General features: G+C 35.2%; 2 protein-coding genes across 4 annotated transcripts in view; both read right to left on the bottom strand.

Moving 5' to 3' along the window:
• Nucleotides 1–9,978, bottom strand: part of LOC112045140 (uncharacterized) — a 219,469-nt gene extending 209,491 nt beyond the window's left edge. For 2 of the 3 annotated variants that reach the window (XM_052883153.1, XM_024081224.2), the window contains exon 1: nt 9,391–9,978. The gene's annotated coding sequence lies outside the window, so the exon portion shown is untranslated. Of the gene's footprint in view, nt 1–1,117; nt 1,173–9,390 lie in introns of all 3 variants that reach the window. The other variant, XM_052883154.1, reaches the window with a different exon arrangement.
• A 2,761-nt stretch (nt 9,979–12,739) lies between these two features.
• On the bottom strand, nt 12,740–18,581 carry LOC112045141 (uncharacterized). Its single transcript, XM_052883010.1, has 6 exons — nt 18,113–18,581; nt 17,315–17,344; nt 16,138–16,323; nt 14,998–15,582; nt 14,208–14,353; nt 12,740–13,545 (listed from the first exon to the last, which is right to left on the bottom strand). Exons 1-6 carry the CDS (start codon nt 18,174–18,176, stop codon nt 13,231–13,233), a joined length of 1,326 nt encoding a protein of 441 aa, XP_052738970.1. The 5' UTR covers nt 18,177–18,581; the 3' UTR covers nt 12,740–13,230.
• Between the last annotated feature and the right edge of the window lie 2,728 nt (nt 18,582–21,309).

Below are 21,309 nucleotides of genomic sequence, written 5' to 3'. Positions count from 1 at the left end.
TGCTTGACGGCATACTGTAGTACCTACGTATATTGTACTATGCTGTACTACGTATTGTTGTAACCAACTTTAAAAAAGATGTAAATTAAAAATAATTTTAAAAATAATTTAAAAATACTTTGGCCAAAGACTTTACACTATTAGATATGTCACTAACGCGTCCAAACTGAGGCGAACAAAGGTGATGTTCTTAATTTAGTCGCATAGTAAACAACGAAAGCTATTTAAACAAATAATACCTAAATATTGTCTAGAATGTCGAGTTGAGTGTATTATCAGATTTGTATGTATGTATACGTATATACATACCTACATACAAAGATATAATGGAATTAATGGATTCCCACTACTGGAAAATGTTTATTGCGATTAGCATGGTCGTTTTCCAGTATCTGAGTGGTTTACATTGTATATATAATACAAGCCGACGCCCCGCAGTTTTATCCACGTAGTTCGCGTTCCCGTAGGAATACCAAACTACCTTTTTTTTAAAGTATAACACTAGTATAGATTTAAGAATTTATCTACATATACTATATTTATCAACGATATTTTATACTATAGATACGACATGTGCCTACACAATCACCGCAAAAATTTAACTCCACTGAGCGCACACAAGCACAATTTTGTGCTAAAATCCATTTTATATTTATGTATTATACAGTTTTTACAGTCCCTGAACAAACAACTCGACATTGTAAACAATATTTAGGTATTATTTGTTTAAATAACTACGCGAATCAATAATTTAAACAATTGGTCGCTTTTGTTCGCCTCAGTTTTGACGCGCTATTGAAATATCTCTATAATAAAATCTTTGATATTTTTACATTCATCGGCTATCTTAGAACACAAAACAATCTAAGATGGCGATATTTATTAAACTTTTCATAGTAAGTACATAGCTAAGGACCTTTTCCCGAAAATTAACTTTTAAACACAGCGGTCCATCCATTTGGGAACTATCGTGTCACAGATTGAATCCTCTATGTGTTGATAATATTATTTTTTATACTCATAAGGTAATTAAGTATAAAAATTTTAATAAAAAAAATTCAACCGACTTCCAACTCTAAAATTAACTTAAACTAAAAATCAAAAAATAACATCTTACCTATGTGCTACCTTCTGATCAGTTTGAAGGCGGCGGACCACCCTGGAATCAAACCCTTTAAAACAAAAAACAATTTTCAAAATCGGTCCATAAATGACGGAATTATCGCTGAACATACAAAAAATAAAAAAAAACATACATACAGCCGAACGTAGAACCTCCTCCTTTTTGAAAGTCGGTTAAAAAATAATTTTTGGCGTGATGTTCATTAAAAACTTATAGGCTAAGCCGCCCTAAAGGATTGCGACTTGATTGTGACCGCTAGTTAATCAGGAACAATTAAGCCACTTAGCTAAGACATGCCGGTTATTAGGACGAGACACTGTGTGGTGTGCTCAATTGACCCCTTTTTTTAAGGTTCACTAACTATACTTAAACAATACACGCTAACATAATGGACTGTTTCTTTTGTTTGTACAATAATTATTTTCTATACTTAACAATTTACTTAAAAAAAAAAACAAACCCAGCGCCTGGTTTATTGTGTTGTTTAAATAACTTTAGTAGTTTAAATGCGACTGAATGAAATTAAGACAATTAGCCACTTTTGTACGTCTCAGTTTCAACGCGTTAGTGGCATAGCATATCTAATGGTATAAAATCTTTGTATGTGACACATAACGCGTGTGAACTCTTACAATAAAAACAAATAATAAGCAACCCAATACCTATTACAAACAGGTTAACAGGTTAAATAAATATGTAATGAACATTTCTACTGTGATAAATTAATTATTTAGGTAAGTACTTCAAATTCGTAAAGTACCTCCATGGTGTATTATATTCACAATTAAACTTTGTTATTGATAGGTAACATTTTTTTTTATTCTTTACTAGTTAGCCCCTGACTACAATCTCACTTGATGGTAGGTGATGATGAAATTTAAAATAGAATCGGGCTAGTTTGTTAGGAGGAGGATGGAAATCCTCACCCCTTTCTATTTGTACACGACATCGTACCGGAACGATAAATCGCTTGGCGCTTGGCGATTTATCGTTCCGGTACGTCTTTGCGTTGATAACTGGTAACTAATCTCAGAAATGAGGAGATCTGCAGAAGAAAGTCACTGACTTAGTTCAGCGAGTCGCAAAGCTGAAGTGGCAAAGGGCAGGGTACATAGTTCGAAGAGCCGATGGACGTTAAGGTCCCAAGTTGCTGGAATGGTCAACCCACTCCAGAGGGCGCAGTGTTAGTCGACTCCCCGCTACGAGTAGGTGGATCGAGGATGTTAAGCGGGTTGCAGGGAGCCATTGGATGCTGGCGTGTTATATAATGATAAGTATATAACACGTCTATGCCTCAGGTTGTCAGACATGGGTGAACACATTGTAATTTGTAATGTTTCTTGCATGTCTGACGAATTATTGCTCTGTTATAGTCGATGATACAATTACGTTCCTCTCTAAGGATCATGAGAGACAAAAAACATAAGAAAAATATTCAATATAAAATAAGAAAAATATTTTTTCTATTTTCAATTTTAATCTTTAATCCTTTGAAACCTTCAGCTTATCCTGCTATAATTGAGTTAAAACCTTTCAACGTCTTAACAAACGCAACGTGGGCGGAGGGAAATTTTTCTTGGATCCATTGAATTAAAATAAAAAGGATAATTCGGCGCAAACTCGATATAATGCATTTAAAAACTCTAATTTCGTATACACGAAATCCGATACGGTAATGCGTTCCTGGTAGGAACCGCGTTTACATGCGACGACTGCTACACGACTTTTTTATACATTTTCTGTAGACGTAAGTCTGTGAATGGTAATACTATAAAACCACATAACGCAGTCTGTTCCTTGAGCCACCTGCACCCAGCGAATGACGTGATGCCGTCAGTTCATCTGGTGAGGGGTCGACCTACACTGCGCTTACTAGTGCGGTGTATGGTAGCACTTTGGGACCCCAACATCCATCGGCTCTTCGAACTCTTCCTTCGCGGTACAAGAATTTATGTCGAAATTGGCTGTCAGGCATCAGCATGTTGCCTGCCAACCCGCAGCAGCGTGGTGGTCCTAAGCTCCATATTTTCTCATCTCCTATAGGGAGAAAGGTCTGGACTTGTGGTGGGCTGTTACAAAAGGCTGATAATTCTTGCCTGCACTTCTTGTCGGCAGTATGAGCTTTTTGACCAGGGTAATTACCGAATAGAGTAAAAAACGTAAATAAATACTTAAATAGTTGCTTTAAAGTAACTTGATCGAACTTTTTTAATATACTCTGTATTAGATTTGAATTGTATAAGTAGTATTAATTTACTAGACACAAAATATTTGCAGAATGCTCATGTATGCCTATAAAACACTTAATTTGCCTCTTTCTAATTTGCAGAGTATAGATTTGAAACCCTACCTATTTCTGATTTTCCCGTCTTCCAGACAAATTTCATCTTTCAGACAAGCGCGCTCTACCTTTCATCGTAAGAACTATGATGCGTGGTAGACAAACGCTGATACGTATGTTTTTTTAAGAAACGGTAAAGTATGTACGCATCACAAATCGTACCGATGTCGTATCGGTATCGTGTAGTTGGCTGTAAAATAAAGCACTGAACGCAGCATGCTGCTAATGGAACAGGTGAGAGTCGAATTTTTTTTTCTCCAACTTTCAAAATGGCCTGTAGGATAATAATGCTTTTCGAATGGTTATTTTTGGTAGGTATACCTTTTCTAGAAATTTTATACTCCATTGGGATATGCATAATACTCTTCTACTTTCGATACATAATATTCATCATTATCATTAACAACCCATATTCGGCTCACTGGTGAGCACGAGTTACCTATCACAATGAGAGGGGTTAGGCCTTAGACCTCCACGCTGGCCAAATGCGGATTGGAAGACACGTAGAGAATTAAGAAAATTCTCAGGTGTGCTATTTACACAATATTTTTATCACCAATTTAAATAGATTTTAGTGTCTCATTAATAAAAGGCATTACTATTTTGGAAAAAGTATTTTATCTAGTACTTTACTAATTTTTAAACTTAAACGGCAACCATAAACTCACAACATTTTTCAAAAAAGTTCAAAGTTCATTTTTCACGTGTTTTAATAAATAATTCAGTGTAACAATATCGCTAGCACATCCACTTACATAGTTGACACATAAATAAGTAACCGGTATATTTATTTTCCCACCAAAATTGTACTTCATATAAGTGTCAAGTTGTATCCCGTGTCACTCAGTACGTGTCATGTGACAGTAAATAGTTACACACTGAATACATGCCATTGTGAATTTGGGAATGTGTAGGCGGTATGGTTATTTGGATACTTTATTGTGTGTTGCCTCGTTGGTACAGTGGTTAGCCTGTGTGGCTCTTAATTACGAAGTTCGAGTCCTGGGTCGAGCGATGAAGTAATGAGTTTTTTTTTTTCTTTTTTTCGCTGAGCACAGTAACCCGGTCTCGGTATAATATTACGCTCAAACCATGGATTTGGAAACCATGGGGATACCAACCAATTCGGGATAAAAAGTTTTCTATGTGTTAACCCAGAGTAAAACCTATTTCCATTCCAAATTTCAGCCAAATCGCAGCGGCGTTAAAGAGTAACAAATATCCAAACATCCATACAAAATTTCGCGTGAAAGTGGCGCCAGGGACAGAAAAATTGAGGTTAGCTTGGTATTGACATGTATTGCGGAGGGATGAAATGCATATTACCAGAAGAACGTTGAATTTGCAAGTGGAAGGTCACAAGAGGAGAGGAAGGCCAAAGAAGAGATGGTTGGAGTGAGTGGATGATGAGTTGACGAGTAATAGAGACGAATAGAGAAGATGAGACATATTTTGTCGACCCCAATGGGGATGATGACTAGGTTTGAATATATTTTTATGATACAGTCGGGTAAATAGGGTCAATGTTAACTAATTTATACATAAAAAGCAAAGATTGTCTGGATGTTTGCAAAATAAATGAGATTATAGAATTTCAAAATCTATTAAAAATCTTTTATCGTAGGTAATTAGATGAAAATTCACACAGTTTTAGCTTTCTTAATTAAATGTGACATTTTTTAATATTTGAACTATAAACATAAACGCACAAATAACGAAGATATTAGTAACTTTGTTTGAACCCACATATAAGTCTAACGATCATTACATTACCTACGACGTCATTAGTTCGTGCCATTTTGTATGGGGCGTTTTCAGGGATCCGCGGCAGCGCCGCAAATCTGACCCTTTAAATCCCTGTAGCTGCGAAAGTAATGATCGCAGATACCCTGTTACTTTTACAAAATTACTTTTAGCATACTCTTAATTTATGTACAATTTAAAAAAACTGTCATCATCCCTATTAAGTACTTAAGTGGGACAAGGAAAAGAAGACGATGATGTTCAAAAAGTCACACCCTAAAACCCATCAAATGGGTTTTTTGAATGACCGCAACTATAAATCGATCCCTAATCTAATTCTAACGCAAAAGCGCAAACCTTTGATGTAGAAGTGTTACTCGTATTTCCGATAAGTGTCATAGCCCTAAGCCCTGCGCAAGATTGTTTACACATTAATAACAATATTGTATGTTTTACTTGTGGCGGATGTTTAAACTGGCGTAGGGATAACGGTCGTGCGTAGCCGTTATAAAATTACTTTGGTTCGCTGTTTTGTATGTATACTAGCGGACGCCCGCGACTTCGTACGCTCTTAGACCTCCGTAATCCGGCCCTATCCAAAAATCCGTTCTTAGTGGATACCTACTAACTATTAACCACCTCCCTGCCAAATTTCACCTTTGTACGTCCAGCGGTTTTCAAGATTTCGTGATAAATGACCTTTCGCATTTATAGTATATTAAGATTACTAGCAGAACCTCGTGGTTCTTTCTATTCTTCTTCTGTTTAAATTTTAGTGAAAAATTATGATTTTTTTTATATAATATTGTGTATTGTGTATCCATTTTTAATAACATCTCGATGGAATACGGAAATAAAATATAGCCTTTGTTTCTCCCTAATAATACATTGATGAAAGAATAAACTCAAAAACTATCCGATTTGAAAAAATCGGAAGTAGGTAGTTTTTGAGTTACATACAAAAAGGCAAATCTCTATAAAATATTACTGTAGGAGTAGGAGTGTAGACTTGGTCCCGCGACTTAATCCGCGTCAAATTTACTTTTTCCAGCATAGACTTTATTGAGACAAAGCAGCCTATATAACCTCCTCAATCTTCCAGTTAAAGTTCTATTAAAATCAGTTAGGATGTTCTAGATCTAGACTCTAAAGACTAGCTCCAGAGACAGTGTTTTAAACAGACAGACAGACAAATAATTTGTTGTGACTTAGTATCATGTCAATTACTATCTTGGCACATTGAGAAAATAGTTAGGTATTTTGAACTAAAAACTACACACTAAAATTCAGCCTATTATAACATTCTACTGCAGCTACTACTAGGCCAGCTGACTCATTAATTTGGTATTTATTAACAACCTCTTAAAATAAACATCAAATCTGCTGAGAAATGTACTCTACCTGCTGTATGATAGGCACGGTTGTCATAGGTACCAGATGACATATTTTATTACATAAAATCTCCATTTCCTATACATATATCAACTAACACACATCAAAGTTAGTTAATTAGCCTGCAACATGAGAGTGATACCCACCATGCTGCTTCTATGCTACCCACCATGCTGCTTCTACGCTACCCACCAACCAGAACGGCTATCAAGTGTTAATAATATTGCCTGGGACTGATGGCTTAATATGCTCACTGTGTTACAGGGGTGTAATACCATTAATCTCTTAAGAATTTTTACTGAAAATATCTTACAAAATCTTACCCAGGACTAAAGTGATTTTCAGTTAGCATGGATACAGTGACAGTCGCCTGTATGACATTCATAATATGTTCTATTATTGTGAATCGCGGCAAACTTACAAGAAGTATAACGAACTGTCACCTGCACCATGCTTCATGAAATGAACTTTAGAACCCTAGCTAGACCTGGTGATTCAAGTCCCATAGGCTAACCTCTGGATCTATGAGGCAGTTATTTATGTTAGAAAAATATTTAAAACATATACATACATCACAAAACAACAGGTTTTGCAAATAATAATTAAAATATGAAGACTGTGTTTTACCTACTTCAAATTTATGTGAAAATCTACTGCGAAACTGGCTACATCTCTAAACAGGTTTTGTGACACACTGAGTTACCTACATTCTCGGTAAGGCTGGACAGTATAACCAGTTTGATTCCCACCAAGTATAGTCACAGAATAGATATGTATTATACAGTAGTCATAATAGTTATAATATAAATCTGATTAAGTATATTCCAATTCCTTTTAATGTTAATTTATTTTTTGATTGACACTACTTCTTTTTTACAAATTATTTAATGTAGGCATAAGTTGTTAGACTACAAACACCATTGGAAACTAAATTCTTGTTTGTTTTTTCTTGAAAGTTCTACCAAAACTATGTTTCTCACAGATACTAATTTTAATGTATAATTAAGCCATAATGGATGAGCACTGTTTATCAACAAAAAAAATAAAAATGAGTGTATAAATCACTTGTAATTTCACACCTAATAATGATTAACTTATTCTTGAAAATTACTTACTTAATATATTTTGAATAACATTTCATAAAAAAAGCAATACATAATTTAAAATAAATAAACTTATGAAGTGACATGCATTTTCTACTTTCATTTCTAATTTGTTTGTTTGTAACAGTGTACATCGAATATCGCTCTAGTATAGTTATTTCATTATTTGATTATTAAGCAATAGGTTTTTATTATAATAATAATTTATGATGTAATTTCGGAGGAGTAAACTATATCATCTGAAGCCTTCTGCGAATTCATTGGGTGAGGGCTGAGGCGCTAGAATAATTGTTGTGTTTCATTTTTTTAATGTTGTTACTTCCGAACTCATGGCCTCACAGGCTAGCCGTCATTTCATATGCTGTCATATTTTGCCAGCCTTGCCACCCTTTAGTTATGTCACTGATACAAGCTTAAGTATTAAGTTTGATTTTTTTACATAAACTACATTGTATTACACATAAGAAAAAATCTTAAAACAATACCTCAGCTCAGAACTGCTGAACTGGTTTTGATTTTTTGTTTTGATTAGAAATGATACTTGGTTTGCTGGTTTTAGCCAAAGAAATTCAGGAAAAAAAACTTTCTCATGTACATATGGAATAGCTTTTTAGATAATACTTTAATTGCATGAAGGTCGGACAATATCTTCAGGACAGGATATTGCTGTCATATAGATAATTTTATTATAGCTCTTTTCTTTCCCTTATGGAAAGACAATGGTATTATACCATGTGTTCTGTGTTTAATATTCAGGTATATCTAATTTGATTCTAACTTCCTCTTACAAATAATCTAGGCATTCTTTCTTTAAATACTGGGAGTGGAAATCATATGTCCTTCAAATTACTTGTACAATAACTGAACTAAATGAAATGATTTCTAATTTAAAATAGCATGTTAGAGGATATTAACTAAACATAGAACATTATAGTACAGTGGATACAATCTGCCTCTGATTTCGGAGAGTGTGGGTTTGAATCTGGCCAGGGGCATGCACCTCCAACTTTTCAGTTGTGTACATTTTAAGATATTAAATATAATATGTCTCAAACGGTGAAGGAAAAACATTGTGAGGAAACCTGAAGTCTGCCAATCCACATTGGGCCAGCATGGTGGACGAGGACAAGGGGGGAAAATCGTGCTCAGCAGTGAGTCGAATATGGGTTGATAATAATGATATTATAGAATGTATTAAGATTAAACATAATATTACTGATTAATGATTTATTGTGACACTAAAATATAATTTAAATGTGAAATGTCAGTGATAACATCACTAAAATATATATCAGCAAATAAAGAACACCTCTAATACCATTAACAGCTTATCTATACCAATTTAATATAATCTGTATTGTTATATAGGTACTTTTCATGTCAAATGTCAAACAAAAGAAGATTTTAGCACTGATAAAAATATTGTATTCACGCGATCGGCCCTTTGTATCATCGTTTTTTTATGGTTACAGCAATTGACATAATTTAGTATGCAGGTCCGACTCTGTTTAATTATTCATGGTTCGTGATATTAAACTTTTTTGTTTAACAATGAGTAATTAGAAACAAAATAAAGGTAAGTACGACATTACGCCTAAATACTACTCATTTTGTGTGTGTATACCGTGTGTTTTTGCAATAACAGTAGAAAAGTCAATAAAACATTTTGATATAGTTTGTTTACTCACCTTATCGTGTTCGCTGAGAAAAAAATCTTCGCGATGTTTGAGTATCACCATAACTTTGATACCATTAAATAAATAGCACTGCGGTTTGCAAACAAATGAGAATTCTGAACAGCTTTCCGTAGCAAAATCGTACCGGCACAGTATTGAACGGAACCTTTATGAAACCATGGGCAAAATATGCATTTTTTATTATCTCTATCGATTTGGAGCCCGCCAGTGCCGTCGGTCGAAAAGTCACCGTAACGCGAGACCAGCTAAGCAGGTTCTTTTTACAAATAATATCACCACAAGCACCTTAGTAATTTCATTAATAACATCTGAAAATCGATTCCACAACAAGGTTCACGACAATTCAAATAGAAAGATTGCCGCAGCGTGTTAAATTCATTATTTTAGACTACCTAACAGCTTCCTACGACGCGATGAACACAGTTCTTTGTTTCGTACACATTTAATTAACTATAATATAGGTAAATGTATTATATTCCGATTGTTTCGAGTTAATTTTCGTATCATTTTTCTTTATACAATGGTTGCAAACAATAAGCCCAGTGGAAAACACGCACGTCCGACACAAGGCAAGTTCTTCATGACACTAAAATTTGTATAGATGTCGCGACTCGCGGTACTCGCGGCCATTATGGAAAATGGCGACAGACAGGAGCCGTCAAAATTAACCAAACGAAGTTAAACTTTATTTCATTTGCTAGAAAAACTAATTTCAAATGTTCAGTTATATTATTTAAAAACTATTCGATCGTATAAAACGGCTAATTCAAAAAGCCCCAAGCATTTATGATTCTACTATAATGGTATTGTGCTATTTGTATATTCGCATATTAAACTATAGTGTTTTATGCATTTTCTTGAAGTACCTAGTAAATTTTGAAAAATGGTTTTAGTATAAATTGTTATTGAATAGGTAGTGGATAGGTATTAGATACTTACCTATATATAATAGTTTACTAAGATTTATTGATTATTTATACTTACCTAGCATACTTAACTTTAATTTTAAGTTTTCAATTTTATTATTACCATTAGGTAGTAACGCAACCTGACGTTTCAAAATGTGCTAGTAAACTAAGCTTATGCATTATATTTGATCTTCTGTCATACCTACTATGTAAGTGCCTCCAGTCTCCCTCTCCACTGATCCGCATCGTAGGTAGGTACGTATCGGACTCATCGCATCAAACGGAAAGAAATCTTGTAGGTATCTTGGTATTAATTCTTTTCAAAATAAATTACCTACTTCAGATTCAAGACTCGCTCAATACCATTATTTAACTTTTGGAATTAATCAATTCGGACATTTCATTCGAAAGATATCAAAAGTACGATACTTGATAGTGTAAGAGTAAGCGTAGGGTCTACCCTACCCTTACCCTTACACTAGGGGTAGGATAGACTTAGAGAAGGGTAGGGGTAGGGAAAAAGTGAAGCTTGACTGGATCCGTAATAAGATATAGATAATAGAACTATGGTCATGTACCAAGGACGCAAAAAAATACCCACAGGCACCTTGATTGATGAGGAAAGAAATGTTCTCATTCCTATGTAGCGAAGGTGGCGAGGAAGTGGTGGGATGAGATGCTGCGTCGGAGTCATTTTCGCATTCTACAAACGGAGCAAAATCAGTTTTGTAGTTCAGTGTGTCTTTACTAATAACTAGCAGACGCCGCGTGGTGGTTACTGGCTCCTGTTACCGTTGGAATATGGAGACGAAATATAGCATCAGCGAAGTAGGGCTACGCCGACGTTTGCGTTATAAAGATTGGATTGGAGGTGCTACTTTTTTCAACCCACCCACAAACATCAATTATAGGCCGGGAGAGAATAACTGACGTCCCGGACCGGGGACTATATTAACGAATTAATTATGGTTTTATAATTGATTGATTGATAATAATTTTCGATGCATTTTATACTTGTATGCAAATAGCATACTAGTTTCTACATCTAGCGGCAAGAAATGTACCTTATATTAGATACTATAAAGTATAGATGGCGGTAGTGAAGTTAATTACATCGTAAATCCAAGACAAGAACCCAAAATTGTAGGTACAGTAATAATCGCATTTTACGATAGATGGCACTTTATTAAAATAATATGCAGCTTAGACAAAACATTTTAATTTTTACAGGTAATACACAAGTAATTTATTTATTTATTTTTTTATTTATTTATTTATTTTTAATAATAGTATTAGTATTATTATCGTTTTTTCGTCAACAACTGTCATTTGATTCGAATAACAGCAGTGGGTAGCAGTTATCTCCTCCCGAGATTGTCGGGTGGGGGTTCGGGCCTCGAGGCTCTTGACTTGAACTTGCTCTCTCGGTTCTTCCAGCTAAGGGGCTAAGGCATCTAAGCCTATGAGTCAAGTTTTTTGAGTGCTTCTGCGCGGACTGAGAGTCCTTGCTATCCAGCGCTGGAGCGGTGTTATGGCTGGTAGTTTGTCCCGTGCTGGTAGCGATTCGGTGGCCACCCTGCGCGGCTCGGGAGTGCGGGACGCTGTCTTATCACTGTCCGTATCACTAGCGTCATCCAAATCGTCGTCTCCGTCGTCGCCAACGGTGCCTGCACCTTCAAGTATGGCCATTTGTAGAAGAAGCTCAGGAGGTAGGACGCCTATTTAGTGTTCTTTCGAATAACAGGTTTAAAGTGGCCACAAAGTTATCTAACCCGGTGAGGATGTCACTGTTGTCGGGCTTTAAGTGTAATGTTTTGGAAAATGGCGATCGCTGAGTTACAAAGTTCCAGTTTGGGCTACTTGATTGTAGCCATAGAATCGGATCTTTAAAACGAACTTCAATACGCAGATGCTTCTATGTTCAGCTGTATACTATGTTTTTATATGTATACTGGATGTCCCGTAATTAATGGAAACGCAAATGGTAGACCTACACCACCTAATTATCTAAAACTAATTTGAAAAGTTTTCCACAAAATCCCTAGGTGACCAAGGTCTTTAAAATCCTAATTACCTACTGTACAGCATTGAAAAAACTGATTCAAGATAGAAAATTTTGAAAAATCCTTTAGAATATACATATAACTTGGTCATGGATTGTTGGAAAACTATTCAAATTAGTTTTAGATAATTCGGTGGTGAATCTACCATTTGCGTTTTATCCATTAATAACGGGACATATTATACCTACTAACGGACGCTCGTGACTTTGTGAATTTCTGAAATTCTATTTTCAATTCCCGTAAGAACCATTGTTTTTCTGAAATATAAGTAGCCTATATGTTGCTCAATAACCATCTCTATTTTCCAGTGAAAGTCACATTGAAATCGGTTCAAATCGAAAACAAATTGACAAGAAAAAAAAATGTTTGTATAAATAAATGACAAGCCTTTATTCTAGTACCTTACAGTTTACAGTTTTGTCTTAAAAAATATATTATGTACCTACTTACAGTTATAAGTCGCCTATATAGCGTATAGGTACGTAGGCCTTCCTCAAATCTTATACAAATAACTAGCGGACCCGCTCAAGCTTCGCTTTGACTTATTAATTTATGTATTTGCACTTCTTCCCTATCCCTACCTTACACTACCCTACTCCTACCCCTACCCCTACCCTACCTCTACTCTACCCCTGCCCTACCCCTACCCTACCGCTACGCTACCCCTACCCTATCCCTATACCATACCCCTACCCTACCACTACCCTACCCTATGATTTAGGGGTTTTAAAAATAGATGTTGGCCGATTCTCAGACCTACTGAATATGCACAAAAAATTTCATCAGAATCGGTCAAGCCGTTTCGGAGGAGTATGGCAACGAAAACTGTGACACGAGAATTTTATATATTAGATTCACAATTAACGACCTTGACTCGGTATTGCACTGTTTAAACAATTTTCATAAATTAATTCATTGGTGACATTATTAATTAAATAACGAGATGGGACGTATCTAAAATTTACATTTTTTATTTTTCGGCTCCCGGTTGTACATTCTGTGCCTCCGGCGACTGTTGGGGGTTTTCTGAAAGTCTCCATATGACTGACATCGCAGTAATCGTATTGGTTGCTCAACTCTATAACTTCTAAGCCATTCACAAAATGTTGCGTCGCGGATTCTTCTGTTTTTCCATCAGGTATAACCTTTATTAAATTCATTTGAGATGTTGCATCCTGAAACAGTAGGTATCATTTAAATCTCATTTATTTGTTCTTCCTTTTTTTAATCTTTAACATTAACAATGTTAATAAAATACATAAAACTATTAAAAAATTATTAAATAAAAAATCTTCCCGCTGCGGGACGTTTGAGTGCCCAAGTAATCGGTGGTCAAGGCTCCAGAGTGGGGAACTTCCTCACAATACGCGCTGTCTCAAGAATCACCGCCTTCTGTAACCGAAACGACTATCGGAACAATAATAGTTGACTCAACATTCCACTTAGGGTGACAATGTTTACCTTTAAATTAATAACCGGAAACAACAGATGGTAAGTTGATAACACCACCGACTTCCCAACTCGGAGTGAAAAGTTAATTTAACATTTTTTTAATAAAAAAAGCTGAATATTTCACAGGCTGATCCGGTACTCGAACACGGGACATCGTGATCCGATGCCACATAAGTTAATCACTGGACTGACGAGGTAGGTATATTTACAAATAAAGAAAAATCATGACAGTCGCTTGGATGAGGCGGATCCTCAGCTGTGTACGTAAATCTTCAGTCAATCAGTTAGAAACAACCTATTTAATCTTGTTTTAAAGTTTTTTTTTATTAAAGAAAAAGAAAAAAAAGTCAATACACTGATGTCGATATAGCATGCCAAGTCTTACTTGTATTTGCTTCAGAAGTCTTCGTTTTACTTTCAGTATTATACATTTCGTTGTGATTATTGCAATAATTATCACTAAAATAACACCAACAACTACTGGAATCCAATAGTGACTCTCGAAAAACGTCTTTTCTTGTACTTGACTTCCTAAAAATAATGTTATACATATAGGTCGCGCCAAATTACTAGTCTACTAAACAGGGTACATGTAGGATGAGGGATGAGGAGAATGAGGGAGGGATGCGCTTCATGCAATACATAACTATACTACGGCCTTTCTTGATGAGTACTGTACCAACAAAAAAAATAGAATTGAAAGTAGAAAATGCACTTCATAACTTATTTATTTTAAATTTCCGGACGTCCGCGACTTCGTCCGCGTGTAACTCGGTATAAACTTTCAACTACAACTACCCTACCCTTCCCTACTCTTACCTTACCCTACCCTTCCCTACTCTTACTATACCTCTACCTTACCCCTACCCGTTGTTTTACCTACTACTAAGTTTGAAGGGGGAATAATTATAAGCGGCAGCTTTTTTGTTTAGTGGGTACATTTCGTGTGCACAGTCCACATTAAAGTCCATGTTAATTAACTCAGCCAGTACCTACTTACCTATTTTATCCCGATATTCACACGGAAACGGAAAATACCCGGTTGAAGCCGGGACGTCTGATAGTATTAAATATAGGTAATAATGAAAATAAATAGTTGTGATTATAATTTATAATAAATAGTTGTGATAATGTTGTGAAATTGTGTGTGAATGTGAAAATGTTAATTTACATACCATTATATCCTTTGTAATCAGATTCGTTATGTGTTTTATTAGTATAACCTAATTCTGATGATTTTTCATCGTCAGCATTAATTGTCAGAGTTTCATTGTGTGATTTGCTATGATTTTCTTTGTGCGTATCAGTAACATTTGTATTGTCACGTGTATCATGGTGCGTAACATTATGAGTTTCATTAGTCTTTCGAGTGAGATTTTCTTTGTGTGATTTATGACGATTGTCCTTATGCGTATCATTATACTTTTCTTGATTCGTAGTATCATGGTGCGTAATATTAAAGGTTTTGTTGTTAGTATTTGCAGTTTCATGAGTATCAGTTGTATTGTGCGTTTCATCATTTGTTTCATTTTGCATATCATGATGATTTTCTTTATGCGCATCATTACGATTTTTATTGTACGACTCAGTGACTGCATACTCTTCCGCAGCATAGACGAATTTAATGTGTACTTTTTCGTTATAAAATTTAGAAACAAATAAAAAGATGAGGCAAGTAAATTTAGTTCCGTTAGTATCTATAGATAAGTCAAAGGACGTTGTAATATTTGTATTTCCCGTTGGCCAATTTGACCTTCGATCTGCAAAGAAACAAAAAATTTTTTTGGTGAGAAGCTCGTAGGTTATTTATTGTACAAAAATTCGTTATTAAATTACAAGTTAGTTAATGATAATAATTAAATAAATTATATTCTCCTTTATTTCATTTCCCTAATTGCCAGTCACTTAACTTCGCGACAAATCTTCGAAAACCGTTATGGTTTTTATAGTTCCGTAGTCCATAAGGAACCCTTATAATTTCGTCATGTCCGTCTGTCTGTCCGTCTGTCCTCGGCTTAGCGCAGAAACTATTACTACTAGAAAACTGTAAATAGGCATGTGTATAAACATAAAAATTTGAACAAAACCTGTACAATAATTACGTAATTAAAGTGGTGAACAGAAAATTAAAAAAAAAAAACATTTTTGGGGTTTCTTTCCTACTAGAATAACTATCGAGAATATGGATCCTTGAATTGGATTTAAGTTTACACTTCACCTTCATTAATATCTAAAAAATAAAAATGCGTCCTCTGACGAATGCACACTAAACCCAAAAAATGTACATTTCAGTGGACAGACAAAATTATACACACCTCCCACCATCCATTGTGAATGAATGTCAAAAGTGTAGTTGTAAAATATTCCATATTCTTTTAGAAATGTATCTTTTTGTACGTGACAATTTGCCATTAACTTTTTTTCCTTACTATAGGTATATGTTAAGATATCATTCGCAAATGTCGCTTCTGATTCCAATAAATCAACTGATATGCATGCACCTGTAAAATATGTATATGTCAATGGACATAGTAATACATACATATAACCATCGATCGTAGATCGTTAGATGGGCCTCAAAGCGTCGCGGAATTGTCATTGGTTTCGCACATTGAGTACGTCATCACTCGTAACACATTTCTCTTTAATCATGTTGTGGCTTGTGTTTTACCACTTCCAAAATGAACACGAAAGCATAATTAAGGGATTAAAATATAAAAATAAAACAGTAAATAATTTTTCAAGTCCACTTCCACTCACAGCATGCGCTTGTTACGTACTAAGATAAGATGTGCGTGCACGTCTTTGGGTAATGACATAAAATTGTGCGTTCTTTAGTATGGAGGGGCCCATCTAACGATTTATATCGATGCATACAACAAGTTGTTGATCGCGTATTCATTCGCGATAAAGTAGGTCTTGTTTAACAATAGGTAGCCAAAGTAAATCGATGAGGAGATTCCTTAACGGTCCTTCGTCTTCATCACTACCCACATATACTACATTATTTCTTGATGAGTACTATTTACCAACAAAGAATTTAGAAATTAAAGTGGAAAAAAGCATTTGATTTCATAACTTCTTTATTATAAATTATTTATGGTTTGTTTGTATAAAATATAATAACCATAATTATGTAACTGTTCTAAGCTTATTAATCAAATAATTTATAATTGGTTTGTTGGTAAACAGTACTCATCAAGAAAACCTGTAGTACTTATAGATGAAAGGTTCTCGTCAATACAAATAAATCAAGCTTTAACCACAAGGTAGCTGTTGTAAGCCGTTGAGAAGTCCCCTTATCCGTGTTTCAGCTCCATCATTAAACTTCATTACATTACAGTGTTATAAAATACTTAATGAAAAAGTTAAAAAAAAACTTAATTATAAATATATATTTCGCTTAAGCAGTCGTCAGTCTTTTGTTTTTATAATAATATTTTTTACTGTTATTTCATGTTTTCTATAATACACATTAATAATTATAGGTACCTTTTTGAGTACAGAATTCCTGGACGGCATCTGAAATTAATAAATATAAATTTGTTATAAATTATAATATAATTACATTCATCACCATCATAACCATCATCACTGTCATTACCACCATCACAGTCATTACCATCATCACCATCATCACAGTCAGCACCATCATCACAGTCATCACCATCATCACCGTCATCTCCATCATCACAGTCATCACCATCATCACCATCACCACAGTCATCACCATCACCACAGTCATCACCATCATCACCGTCATCACCATCATCACAGTTATCACCGTCATCACTGGTTCACTGTTATCACCGTCATCACCATCATCACCGTCATCTCCATCATCACAGTCATCACCATCATTACGGTCACCATCAACATCACCGTTATCACCATCATCACAGTCATCACCGTCATCACCATCATCACCATCATCACAGTCATCAACGTCATCACCATCATCACCATCATCACAGTCATCAACGTCATCACCATCATCACCATCATCACAGTCATCAACGTCATCACCATCATCACCATCATCACAGTCATCAACGTCATCACCATCATCACCATCATCACAGTCATCAACGTCATCACAGTCATTGCCATCATCACCGTCATCACCGTCATCACAGTCATCACCGTCATCACCGTCATAACCGATATCAACAACATCGTTAGTAGCAGCGTTAAACAGCAACAAACATCCACACAAATATACATCCATACAAACTTTCGCGTTTATAATATTGGTAGGATTAAATTGATGTATTGATTAATCGTACTTACCTATGAGTATGAAGTACAGAAAGAAGAAGCAGAATGCAACTTTTAAAAAATTAATTAAACCCATACTTTGTTAACCGGACGGTGACAATGTTGAACGTGGCACTTTAATTAAAAACAATATCATTATTTGTAATAAATAAAATTAATAATTATATAATTATACATAACAAGCACAGATTAACAGTTTCAAGTACTGTGAAACAGTACAATACGCTCGCACTCATATATTTTAGTGTCTACGGCCAATGTCTGCTTATAAACATCATACATTATATTCATTCATAAACTAGCGGACGCCCGTGACTTCGACCATGTTGGATTTGTTATTCTAATATCTTACTTTTTAAATTTTTCCTTAAGTCAAATCTGCTTTAAGCTTACTACTTAGTTTATCTACCTGCCTGCTTTGACGGCGTCCAAGGTGCAGTGTTAGGCGCGGTGGATTTACAAGACAAACTCCCTGGATTCAATCTCCGGTTGGACTGATTGAGGTTATCTTATTGGTCTTGGTCCAGGTCTGGCTGGTGGGAGGCTTCGACCGTGACCACACTACCGGCAAAAGACGTATCGCCAAGCGATTTAGCGTTCCGGTACGATGTCGTGTAGAAACAGTAAGAGGTGTGGATTTTCATCGTACTCCTAACAAGTTAGTTAGCTCGCTTAGATTGCATCATCACTACCCATACCAGTGAGATTATAATTGGGAGTTAACTTTGACAAAAAATTAAAAGAAAAACTGCTTTCAAATCTACATGATATGCTAAAAAGTGCGCAGCCTAGCTTAAGGCGAGATGTAGGTTCAAAATGTTAATCCCATAGTTTACGGTTTTTCAAGGTATTTGGACCTAACATTGTAACGTCTGTTAGTTCTAATGCAAGTACAAAACCGGCTAAATTGTAATATTTACAAGAACTTCAGAGTATGTTTAATAGTATTCAAACAATAAAATTGAACCACGCGTTAATGAGTCTCAGGCACAGCTAAGTGGATTTTTCGGTCTTATTTAAAAACAAGGATTAGGATTTAAACCTCAAATTTCTAAAGTAAAATGAACTTTAAACAGCATATTCGCTTATGTCCAATTTACTTTGAAGAAAATTGAGGTTTCAATCTTTATCCATGTTTATGAATATGACGTTTGACCCTAATCACCTCTCCCAGTGGAACCGTGCTGTATATCAAGATACACATATAGTAATTATAGTATGTAAATCAAGTACTTTCAAGTTTGATTTGAAATCATTCTGTAACGTCGACGTGGTGCACGGCTAACAAAAGACGGACACAAACAGATAGACGAAAACTGAAAAAAAAAATACTTTTTTAGTAACTAATTGATACTGAAAATATATTTTTTTTCAGATTTTCAATGTACAGAATATGACCTGTTACAGTTTTATTATTAGTAGGTAGGTAATAGATAGTTTATATCCAAAATAATTTATGAGGAAGGAAAATAAGATTCATGAGGCAATTACCTACGTGCCTACATTTTCAGTATCATTTCAAACTATGGCTAATATTGTTCTTTTTTAGACTATTCGCGTGCGTCATTGATTTTAGTGACCAATTATTTTCATCGCAGCGATAAGGTGAACTAGCACTTTTCCGTTTTAATACGTCTAATACGAAAGGACATATCCCAAAATGGGTTTTTATTATTTGTAATTTACAAGCGGGTTGATAGTATTTTTAACCGATCGAATTCACAAATTGTTGCTTAGAAACTAGAAAACAATCAGAATTTTTGGAACCACCATTAATTAATGTTTTTTGTATCGTTCCATTGTCTAAATCTAAAAATTAACTATAAACAATACACTATTTTTTTCAAAACAGCCAATAAAAATCATTGGAATTGAAGAATTTACTTCATATCCGGCGTACTGTCATGTAATATTGTCAAATGTCAATATGACTCAAGTTAAAAATAAACATTAAACCGTAGATCACCGAATAATCTCCTTCGTGCCTTCTCCAACTAGTCGACACTAGCGAGATCATAGATACCGTTAGGCGAGATAAACCATGCCAAGTTGGTACAAAATAAAAGCCCTATTATAGAAGAATTGAATTGAAATCATAGACAAAGAAGAATAAAAAAACAATTCCATAAATTAATTTATATTGCTTTAAAAAGGCCATAAACGAACGCCACCACACGAAATTCACGGTCAGTTAGTGAGTAACGAGCATGTTGCCATGATGAAAAGTCTTAATTAATGTTGTTAGCTCATGAAAAAATATGCTTATTTTATTTATAAAAAAAAAAAATTGCGAGGTCCAAATTTTTATTAGTTTTAATGACTATATTGTTCTTTATGATGAAAATAGTTTGGTGCTGCTTATTTGACACTCGGAATAAAGGCCCAGCCTCCATACAAGTCTGCGACATGTCCTTTTGTGGCAGTTAATGGCAGGCGTCTACTTATCGGCATCGTAAGTATCGGACGCATCGCATCAAACGGATTTTATTTTTTGTATATAAAGTTATACAAGCGCGTCTACTGATCCGCATTGTACGGATTGCATCAAACGGATTTTATCTACCGTAAAATTAAAAATCCGTTTGATGCGGTGCGTCCGGATGTTGAACTGTGTACGTGGTAGCACCTGAACTGGGTCCTAACTGAAAATCAGTGCCGCTTCCTTTTTTTGGATAGGAAGTATGTAGCAAAATGCTAGGGTTAGGTTAGGAGTTAGGGCCTTTTTTCTAGGTTATGCCACATATTGCATGGCGTTCTTCTTTTTTTGCTTTAGCTATAAGCTATATTTAGAATTTATTATTGTAATGTGTGGCACTACCTAAAAATAAAGATTTTTTTTTTTCTTTTTCCGATGTGAATCAGTGGACGCCTGCCATAAGAGCGTATTACAAGTGGTCGCGCAGGTAGCCGACGCTCCGCGGTTTCACCCTCTTAGTTCCAATAAGAATACGTCATCATCTCCTTACCCTTATCCCACTTCCATGGGGTCGGAAAAATATGTCAATCTTTTCCATTCGTCTCTATTACTCGTCAACTCATCATCCACTCCTTTTGCACACATATCCACTTTCACACAATCCAACCATCTCTTCTTTCTTCCTCTCCTCTTATGTCCTTCCACTTGCACATTCAACATTTTTCTAGTAATTTGACTTTCCTCCCTACTAATACGGTGATAAAATGTGATTCACAAATAACGTGGCTTTCTA

The sequence above is a fragment of the Bicyclus anynana genome, chromosome 8, assembly GCF_947172395.1.
Source record: "Bicyclus anynana chromosome 8, ilBicAnyn1.1, whole genome shotgun sequence".
NCBI classification, from domain to species: Eukaryota; Metazoa; Arthropoda; class Insecta; order Lepidoptera; family Nymphalidae; genus Bicyclus; species Bicyclus anynana.
The sequence above is the reverse complement of the archived record's forward strand: the minus strand, read 5'-3'. Positions and strand labels throughout refer to the sequence as shown.

What these genes read in the sequence shown, in the direction of transcription:
- LOC112045141 (XM_052883010.1), bottom strand. Translation starts at nt 18,176, where the DNA reads ATGGGTTTAATTAATTTTTTAAAAGTTGCATTCTGCTTCTTCTTTCTG. An exon ending in TCTGTACTTCATACTCATAG is followed by an intron (nt 17,345 to 18,112) that starts GTAAGTACGATT and finishes TATTAATTTCAG; the next exon opens with ATGCCGTCCAGGAATTCTGT. An exon ending in GACTTCTGAAGCAAATACAA is followed by an intron (nt 13,546 to 14,207) that starts GTAAGACTTGGC and finishes CTACTGTTTCAG; the next exon opens with GATGCAACATCTCAAATGAA.